The sequence below is a fragment of the Sesamum indicum genome, unplaced genomic scaffold (genome assembly GCF_000512975.1).
Source record: "Sesamum indicum cultivar Zhongzhi No. 13 unplaced genomic scaffold, S_indicum_v1.0 C00478, whole genome shotgun sequence".
In the NCBI taxonomy this organism is placed as follows: domain Eukaryota; kingdom Viridiplantae; phylum Streptophyta; class Magnoliopsida; order Lamiales; family Pedaliaceae; genus Sesamum; species Sesamum indicum.
Window position 1 is genome coordinate 1 of NW_011629752.1, and position 11063 is coordinate 11063.

Here is an 11063-nt window from a genome sequence, read left to right on the forward strand (position 1 = left end):
AATTATAATTTATAAATTAATTTAAATATAATAATTATTATAACTATCTAAAATTATTCTTAATTAACTAAACTGTATATTTAAATTAATTAAGTATAATACTTATTATAATTATTTGAAATTATTTTTAATTAATTAAAATATATATTTAATTGGTATAATTATTATAGTTATATAAGGGGACTTCTTGCGGCGTGGGTCTTGCTCTCGGGTCGGCTTGTACCTAATGTCTCCACAAAACTTGCAGTATTTCAAATCGATGTTGTCCTTTCAGTACAGCATGCAGCCATTCTGACATGCATCAATTTTCTCAACGGGTAAACTCAAATCTTTTATCAATTTCTTCATGCTGTAGTAATCTCTCAGCAGGGTGTCACATGGGGCAATATTTTATTAGCCCATTGCAATATTTGATAAATGATCGCTCAGAAATATGACCGTCCGCCTTGATATCCACCAACTTAGCAACAGATGCGAATTGAGATTGGGCGCAACCGTTCCACAATGGATGGTCGACAGTATGCACTATATCGTAAAACAGTATGCCGACCCTTACACATAATCATAGGAGCCACCACCATAATAATATGAACTTGCACCGACATCAATAGGGCAGGACCTCGTACTATCATCAGGCACACCATCGTGAGAAGAGGAAAAATAACTCGACCCGACTACATAAAAAATCATCATCTGCGCCTAATCCATCTGTTGTTCATTATCCCAGTGTGAATAATTACCCTCCTCATGAGCAGTTGGGGTTTGCTCTTCTGGTACTGGAGGGGCAGTCAAAGCATCAAAGTACTCCTGCACCCTTTTCTCGCTATGAGAAGTCCAATTATAATATTTTGGCATAAATCCTAGCATGCACAAGTGATAACTGACATTGTCGGGTGTTATAAACTTTGTGCTTTTGCGCTTCCAGCAAGGACACCTAATTTTATCATCATCCATATGTCCACGCTGACACTTGACCTATTTTATGAAAGTCTTAACCCCATCCTGAAACTCCAGTGGTAGACATGCCCTTCCCGGGAGATTCTTATGATACACCCATCTCCTCAATTCTCGTAACATGATGATATATATATCACTGCATATTCACACGTGTATATATATTTATATAATTCGAGAACCTATAAATTTATAATTAAATATTACATTACACTAATTAAGAATACATAGCATATAAGATAAAAAAAAAAAAATAAAACTAAAATGAGTAAACTATAATGAATTTAATTAACAAAAAATATTAAATTAGTCGTTGTTACCTGGTCAACCAACTTAACAGATGATCAGTAGTTGACGGTCCAAAAATTCAGTAATAATCTACCTAATCAAGTGTATATGCACGAAAAATCAGAATATTGAGTGTGTTTGTGGTTAATAAAAATTTCTACAACAAATGAAATGAAATAAAACAACTTGCAACACAATTATATATAAGATATTTTGTAACGGCTTTTGGAATGATTAATATAGTCCTTGAAAACTAGCCGTTAAAAAATATATTTGTTATCATGTGCACGTTTGGAACGGCTTTAGTAATACTTTCTAGTACAAAAAGCGGTCCCTAATGACTTGGTTTTGCAACACCATCTTATTGTATAGTTTCTCGCTGTGTTTTCCATGGTATTTGTAGCGGCTTATCATTTTTATTCAATCCGTTATAAATATTACACGTCGTTATAAAAAATATATGAAAATAGTAACGACGAAATATTTGTAATATGTTTTGTAAGGGCTAGCATAATGCAAAAATATAGTTGTCCCTAATTTCAGAATAACGACTATAGTTTTGTAACGACTTTAAGGATACAATGATACTGTAACGGCTTCTTCAATGGCTTTGTCCGATACAAAAAAATAAATTGTTATCAGCCCTTCCATGACATCATCACATTCAATCCGTTATAAATACATAACAAAAGCCGTAAAAGCCATTACAAATCTCGGATTTTTTTGTAGTATCATAAATTTTACCACTTGCAGAAACAATAATAATGATCATCATCGTGTTTTTAGATTTTTATATTTGTGGTTAATTTACATTTAATACTATGATTAATTTATATTTGTCATGGTCCAATATGTTGGGTTTTTAGATTTTTATCACTATGGTTAATTTATATTCGTCATGGTTTTTCTTCTTCTTTCATAGTAGTAAACTGTAGACAAAAATCATATTTTGTTTAGTGAAGGAATATTTGTGTATTTAGACATATTAGACCTCAAAACATGTATAATTAATTTTATAACAATATACCTATTGTGAAAATACTAGTAATTACTTTATCTTTTGTGATGTTCTTTTTTAAAAAGTCAATTTGACCTTCAAAACCTTAAAACAAAAGACAATGCGACCAGAAAGGTATTAACTTCGTTTCTCAAGTTCCAGAGGTTGTCCTTTTTCTTTTTTATTTAGAGGAATTTTGTACCTATTAACATATTTTATACACACAACTACATATATATACTGACACTACTTGTATCTATGTCTATGTATGTGTCTTGTGGTGTAGGGTTAAGACATTGCATGTGCCCACAATCCAAAATAGATACACCCCCACGTTATATGTCGAAAATCAAATCATAATCTTAAAGATTAATTAATATTTATCCCAAGTAACCAACATAATCCCTTGTTTCCTTCACTGTCCTTCGTCATGTTAAATAAATATATCAGCGTATGCTGGCACGATAATTGCTAAACTTTTGCCTTTTCAAAGCAACAAATTGATAGAACTTCCGTACCAATTTTGTTGATCAATTCTAATTTCTAAAGATTGTACCCTGAAATTTATAAAGTTATAGATTAATAATTAATTTATTACACCTTTGTTAGTATGTAAAAAGATAAATTTAGACATTCTTTTTTCAAATTTGATATCAAAGAAATGCGATCAGAGGTTAATAATAATAAATGTAATATATTTGATGTGCTTTCTTCACAAACTGGATTACAAATTTAATAGACCAGATTAAAAAAATATTTCATGTGTTATTGAGTGCCACCAAAAACTGAATAAAAAGTAAGTTAGTTGGCTCTAATAAGTATATTAAATCAAGATTTCATCATATTTCGGTTAGTAGCAGAAGAAAGAGAAAGGTATCATTTAATTTTACAAAAATAAATATAAGTTTAAGTTTGGTGTGGTAGTAATCTTAGAAATGTCATATTAATTACAAAATGAAGTCATTCTTTTTATGGTCAAATTGCATATTACCCCCATGTTTTCAAAAGTAATCTAAAAACTCTCTTGTGTTTTAAAAATAAACAAAAATTCCTCTTTATTTTTTTAAATATAGCACACTCGTCCCTCACCATAAATGAGAAGTAAACCAAGGATCTCCATTGGAGATTATAGAGGTAGGAACTCCATATAATCTTATAATTTTTGAAACATAGAACCCAACCAACTTATTCAAGAAATCATTTTTTCATAACGGCAAAAGGTGAGCAAATTTAGTCAATCTATCCACAATTACTCAAATAAGGATAAATTATATTTTTTTATCCCATAAGTGGACCTGTTTTCAGTTTTGGTCCCACATTCAGATCAATTTGCACATTCAGTGCCATATTTGGTTTTTTTTTTTTCTCAATTTTGAGGACCATTGAGGGATTTCTGTCCAATTGATAACGTCAGCTGCTCTCTCTGTTAGTCAATACAATCAAAATAAGGGTAAATTACATTTTTGGTCCCATAAGTGGACCTATTTCTAATTTTGGTCCCACACGTAAATGTGCGAATTGCCGTTATCAATTTCAAAAATAATTATCACCAATTCTGAATTTAATAGAGTATTAAAAAATAGAAAACAAAAAACAAACAACAATAATTTTTTTAAAAATATATTAAAATATCTGATGACATTTGTCAGAATTCTGAACTAATTTCATATAATGGATGAATTTTTTTGGGACGGAATTGCGATGTTAAAATCGACTGAAATGAAAAATTAAATTAGGGATGAATTTTGCGACAAAAGCCGTCTCATTCTAACACAATTTGGAAAGTCTTTACAGATAGGAAGCGTTCCAAAGTTTTTTTTCTCGATTTTCGACAAATCCTCTATCAAAAACACGAGTCATAAATAATAGAGATAGCATCTCAATGTCCATAAAAAATTGGGTCCGAAAATGTAACGTCAATGCTTAAATAGTCCACCCCAAACTCCGTCTATAGCTCCGTCATCTGGACGTGTTTTCCAACCGCTATAACATGTCTATCGGAAATCCATTGCAAAAATTCCGACCGATATGTTTGTCTGACAAAATTATTATCCAACACCACCTTTTACGACGGCCTTCCTTTTGTCGGAAATGCGTCGGTAATTCATCACCAATTTAACCAGCAACAAAAACTCGTCAGAACTACCATTGCAAATTCCATCGCTAAAACGCCATTCTTTTTTGTAGTGTATTCAACATAAAAATACAAAAAAGTTATTTTCCTGGAATAATTTCATAATTTCACAAATTTAAAGGGTTAAAATAATGTAGGAAAAAAACCTTAAATTGACTATTTACCCTATAAAAGGTCAAATTTCATCTCTCTTTTTTGCCGGAAAATGGTTTGAAAAACTAAACTTAGACAAAAAAAAAAGCTAAACTTTAGGAATGATCAAGTCAAGAAATAAACTTTATTAAGAATTAAAGTGATTTTAAATACAAACTTAAAGGACCGATTATTCTATTTACACTTAATTTTTTAAAAGATGAATTATATTTTACATCATGTAAATATAGATATAACATATTTAGTCCGGCAACTTTAATAATAATATAGATAGTCCTATAATTCGGATCACCCTCACAAATTTGGTCTTACTTTCAACACATTAGGTCCAAAGCTTTCACACATTTAGTCCAAAATTTCACACGTTTGGATTAGGGTCTCACATATTTCCAGTTCTTGACATTTGGTTCTGATTAATTGATAAATTTGGTCCTTCCTAGATTTTCTGGAAAAGGTCTTTGCCGTAAATAAACAAGTGAGCCTCATGTGATCGGACATTTGCCAAAACAATAATCTTCTTTCAGTTTAAGGGATTTACCGAGGTGGGAAACAAATGACCAAGATTGTCAATTCAGAATCTTATATGTGTCAATCTCAGGACCAAATTAATGTGTCAAACAATGCATGACCAAATGTATGAGGCCCGAGCCCAAATATGTCAAAATTAAGACAAAAATGTGTGAGGTAGGTCTAAATTATAGGACTACATTTATAATTAATAAAAATATAAAACTAAATGTGTTATACTTTCGTAGTTACATAATTTGCCATTTTATAAAATTATTTGATCTTTCAAAAGAAGAACTTCCGACCATATTAAACTCTATGCAAAATCCGCTAAACGTGTGATCCTGCCAGAAATGTGGATTACATCCATAAGAAAAGTTAATTATTTAACATTTATTTGGAAGACCCTCTGGAAAATAAGTGACAATAATTTGTCGGTATTATCACATACCTCAAGAAAATGAGACACTTTGGGGAGACAGCACTTCAGGTACATTAATATAAAAGCATGCACGATACCGTTTTATAATTAGACCAATTGATGGTTTGTTTTTTGTAATTGCATGAGTTCACATGTCTGTTTAAGAGAATGAGGGATTCACACTCGCAATTTTCCACCACACAACTACTTATGAAGTATGACCCACAATTCATGCCTGGAACAGCTCGACTAGATTTCGTGGTGGCAATTATCTCATTTTTGTTTCTAATACCCTGGACATGGAATATGGATCTGTTGTTTCTAAGATAAACTGTAGTAAAATTCGGAGTTAATAATGATATCCTAAACCGACAAAGATTACACATTATAAATTGAGATAATATATATAAATATATATTTATATATTGATAGGGGTGTTTAATTACACCAATTGAGAAGAACTTAAATAACCCTCCTACTAAGCCAAAGTACCAGCACCCCAGGATCAACGCGACCCACTCCAACAACCCCCTCCGAGAACTTGGGATCTTGGCCATATAATGTCTGACGACTCATGATGTGAGATGGCACCACATATGGCCCTGTAAGTAATGTGTATTTATGGCAAGATATATTTATTTTTTACTATCTCATTTACTATTCCAAATCATTATTCACCATCTCAAATTTAGGCTGACTTAAGAATCAAAGGGTCTTGCCGAGAACCATTTCGGCTAGCCTAAAGTGCTTTTGTCTTTCTAAGGACCACCATACATTTGAGATAATCCAACTGGATCATGGAGTTTGACCCCTAAGGAGCTTGCTTATTCGACCCGTATCATATATATATGTGTATATGTGTGTGTGTGGGTGTATGGATTAATTATTAGCTGTTATGTATTGGCAAAAGATCTTTCCATCTCTAATTGATATCTACGGTTATAGGGCCGAGAATATCTTTCTAAATCCCAAAACATTCGCTGCATGCAGGATTTAATTCTTCGATATATATATACATATGGTTGCTTGGATTCTCATGTTGATCTCAATTTCATTATTTCCAAAGGAATTGCCTTTCTGATGTGGGAATTTTCCCGTGCAGTGTAATGTAATGAAAATTTGTTTAATATATAGTTGTCTAATTTCATAGTTGATGTCTCGCGTGCAGACATGACAATTTCCAAATAGAAAGTTGTCCAATTTGTCTTTGATTGTACATTTTGAAATACTTGGAATTGGTGATCTTCGAGTAAAAGAAGTGTGGTATGAAAAATTTTTTTGGAGTAAGGACGATGAGATATTATTAATTGAAATCAAATCATTATAATTATATTTGTTAGATTACAATAATTATACTCTGATAAATAATATCAAATAAATTAAATTTAACTAACAACAACTATTACAGTAGAATCAACATTGAGAAATAACACACCTACTATTCAATAGACATAACATCCCAAGCATAAAACGAGATTTGGACTCATGATCTCTAAAATCATGGGCCTCAGCTTATTTTGAGCACAAATTCATAATAGATTATTTCAAAATAAGGCAAATCTATGCATTTACAGTTTGTGATTTTGACAACTGGGGATCAATCTCTTGCAATAAAACCATACATAAACTAGATATATCAAATTAATATGTGTGGGATCTGACGTTATATATCTCTTTATTTATTAGATACTTTCTAAAAAAATCTATATCCTTAGGTATTGAGAAAATTACAATTTTGATCCCGTATCAGAAAGGATCACAATTTCAGTCATTTTGAAATTTAATTTGGCAATTAATTAAGTCTTGTAATTGAAGAAAAATGACACATTAATGACAAAATCCATCCAAAATTGCCAAATTTGTATGTGCGCCACAGGTAAACTTCATATTATAGGCAGATTTCCAACCCGCGGATTTTATCCTTAATATGCAAATTAACTATTTTAAATTCTAGGCATAATATTACTAAATTGAATTTCAACAAGATTCTAAATAGGTTCGACATTTCCCTTGTGAATGAAGTCTCGATATTTATATGTACGAGATCGAAAACTGAAAATCAGGTTGAAATTTAGAATGTACCCCTCAAATGAACCCTAATTAAATCCAGCTAAATTGCAATTTTTGATTGAATTTTATTCTTAATATATCAATTCTGTAAGATTACGGAGTCCAATAATCTAATTGAATTCCAACAGATCTAAATCGACACCTCTATAGATAATCAAAACTGCAATTTTCCCATTAAGTATTATTAGATTTCCAATGTTAACATTGTCAAATTTCACCACTTTATAATTAATCCTTATTTGTGGTCCCTGGTCAATAATCACACAGTCAACAAATTCAAAAGATTTCTACATAAAATGCCAATCAACTAAATCAAGTCTACAAAACCTTGAAGCGCGTGAATACATAATTACAATTTTTCAGCTTGAGGACTATTCAATTGCAACCCTAATCTACTTCGTACAATTATTTGCTTTACTTTATTATATTTTTGTATTCCAGAACTTTAAGGGGTGGGGGAGAACACAAAAAAGAAAAACATGGACTAAAGGCGCGTGTGTTGGGTTAGAAATGTTGTCCGAAAACTACTAATTATTGCATATTTAATGAGTTAAAATCAGAGACAATCGCTTTCAAGTGTATTTATTAAATTCTAAATCAATGACCATAAGGCAAGAATATATATAATAGGGAGGGATTTTGATAAGAGCTGTCGAAACGAGCAACAACAGCATATTAATTAATTCCCAAGAATATATATATATAAATAGAATGAATCACACAAAATCTACACACTATCTGATCCAGCGATGCAATAATTACTGAGAGCAAAGTGTTGACAGCTTAAAAGGGGTATCAGAAGATCTCTCTGATTCCATACCAGTTTTTAGTTTCTTTTCCTTTTCTTTAATTTTCTTTGCAGACTACAAATCAAGAAACACAAAAGAAAACACGCAGTAGTAGGTTTGTAAGAAAGATGGGAAGCAATTATTATGGAGAAGGAAACCCGGGGAATGAAAGAGGTTCAGGGTTTTCATCTTCATCTTCATCGTCTTCGTCATCACGAAAAGGGAAAAAGGGCAGTTCAGATAAGCCTAAGCAGCCGCAGAGAGGACTTGGGGTTGCCCAGCTTGAGAAGATCAGGTTGCATAGTCAACTGGGCTCCAATTATCTTCCTCCTGTTCATAACCCTTATGCCCCCAGTTTCAGCCAGGTACTTGTCTTGATTTTCTCCTGTTTTACTAGCTGATAGATTTTCGAATATTCATTTTTCTTTCTGTTGGGGGGATTCGTGCAGTTTTAATCTGTTGAACAAAACTGCAGGAGGATATCAGGCTGCAGACAGCCTACTCATCGTCCTCTTCGTCGTTGTCCCATTCTTCGTCATCCTCACCTTCTAATTATGGCTTTCGGGGACCCCATGCCGTCGTGGTAGGGCTAGCTTCCGTTTTACTTTTTCTTGAAACCTGGCAAACTCAAACAGGGAATTGCGGATCAGGGTTTTGAGTAACAAATGAATTTGAGATTAGTCGATAGATACAGGAGACAGTAATTAATTGGGATTCGTATTCATTCTTATAGTTTCGGTTTCTGATTCTTATCATGTCATAATCATTGTCTCATTATCATATCTCCTGTCCCTTGAAAAGGATTGGATTCTTGAGCTTATAATTAACCCTAAGCCTGAGCCAAAAAGTTTGTACCAGATTCCAAAATTTCTGAGGAAGTGGAACAACACCTGTTAGCTTGGAGGATTGAAAAGAAATTGTGGGCTTAAACTGTACCGTCTTGACTTGTTTTAATGTGCTTTTACTTGCTTATCTTTGCAATCTACCCAACAATGATTAAATCTACCAAACATGGTCTTGTCTCAGATGGGCTTGCCAGATTTAGATAGGACAAATATCAGATATGGAGATACCCAATCCAGCAGTACTATTTCAAGGTTGGTTTTGATTGTTTTTCCTGATATATAAATCAAGCCTTTGTATTCAAATTCTAATAAGATGCTATACACTTACTTGCCAACATATGTTGAGGTCTTGCAAACTGTTTTCAACATTACAAGAAATATTACTTTTGGTCATAGTGCAAATTTGTTGTTAATAGTAATTAACAACGAGTGCGCAACACTATTATCTGCTATTTCAGTAAACAAAGCGAAAACAGTAGTTACAGCTAAGAATCATAGCAAATACTTTAGCCATAGTTAAGGTTACGACAATTGTTGATTAACTGTGGTCTATTTTTAATTACACTGATTTCTTTGAGTTACTATGATTTCTAAACTATACATATTGTAATGCCGGGAAAAATCTATTTGTTTGTATGTGCTGATAGGTTCTTGATTTTGAACTTGCACTTAAACCAGATGGCATTCGGGCAATGCAGGCTTGGGAACTCAACATTTCGTGGAGCCAAGCTTGACTACTAGGCCTTTCTTCCAGCCCACAATTGAGGTATGATCAATTCAACAACGTTCTCTAGATACACACGCACACACGCTAAAAAAAAAAAAAAGGAAATGATCATCGAGAATAAACAACTGAGCATCCTAATAATAGTTGTATATGTTTTTTCTTGTCATTAATTGGATTGTAGGGCTCAATCAACAAGAACAAGCAAGATGGGAACAATCCGATGGGCTCAAGTAGTCAGAACACTGAATCCAGTAGCTCTGAAGACATAGATTTGGAGCTCAGGCTTTCGCTTTAGTTAAACTACTACATAACCATGATTATATATGCGGCCTGGTTGACAGATTTCCTGCTTACATTTGTAAGTTGACCATCAATCTTTAGTAAAAATTCGGCAATCTGCACAAGTTTAAGAAACATGATGTGCTTGATTACAGTTCGATGTTGGAAAGAATGGCATTGAAACTCAAGTTCTGTTGATTGCAAATATTTATAGCCTCCAATGCAGATTTGTTCAGTCATGGTTCATTAGATAGATAATTATTACATTGCATTATTCAGAGTACTTGTGTCGTGGAAGATCGATCCTTATGGTTATCCCACCGGGAATTCGCTTATTGCACCCTCCAATTATACTCAATCGACACCTTATACCCTTAAATTGTATTTTTGGTAATTTATACCTTTGAAATACAACATCCTTGGCAATTTGTATTCGGAACTAATTTCTGGTGAGATTTCCACTTCGGTCAAAATGTGTTTTAAGTTCCATATGGCAGGTCACGCTTTAGTCATAAAGCTCAAAATCATGCCATTTTTGTATCAAAAAGTGTGATTTTGGGACTCTTTAGTATCGAAATCAAAACATCTTTTTAATTCCAAAACGACAACGCACATATGATATTATGAGATTAAAAATACGTAATTATAAATTTTATGAGACTAAAACCGACCATGTGATAGTTAATAGTTGTGGTACTCAAAAAAAATTTGCCCTTAAGGGACTAAAAAAAGCGACAAGCTTGTTTTATGGAACTAAAAACCCTATCCAAAGAAAAAAATCGGCAGTGCCAATTTTTGTATTTTTTAACAAATATGTCGAATTGGTGGAAATTATATAGAGTTAATACATAGAATTTCACTCTCTAAATTTACCTTTCACTCGTCTCCTTCTCTTGTACA

The 11063-nt window shown here is 32.6% G+C and overlaps 1 protein-coding gene across 3 annotated transcripts; it reads left to right on the forward strand.

The window, feature by feature from the left end:
* Positions 1–8225: 8225 nt before the first annotated feature.
* Positions 8226–10351, forward strand: LOC105155180 (protein SPEAR3-like). 3 transcript variants are annotated; one of them, XM_020691680.1, is made up of 5 exons: positions 8232–8677; positions 8788–8895; positions 9339–9409; positions 9805–9923; positions 10066–10351. In XM_020691680.1, exons 1-4 carry the CDS (start codon positions 8441–8443, stop codon positions 9896–9898), a joined length of 510 nt encoding a protein of 169 aa, XP_020547339.1. In that variant the 5' UTR covers positions 8232–8440; the 3' UTR covers positions 9899–9923; positions 10066–10351. The 3 variants fall into 3 exon arrangements, with proteins under 3 accessions (XP_020547340.1, XP_020547339.1, XP_011069339.1); XM_011071037.2 differs by having other exon boundaries at positions 8237–8677; positions 9836–9923; XM_020691681.1 differs by lacking the exon at positions 8788–8895 and having other exon boundaries at positions 8226–8677; positions 9836–9923.
* Positions 10352–11063: the final 712 nt, after the last annotated feature.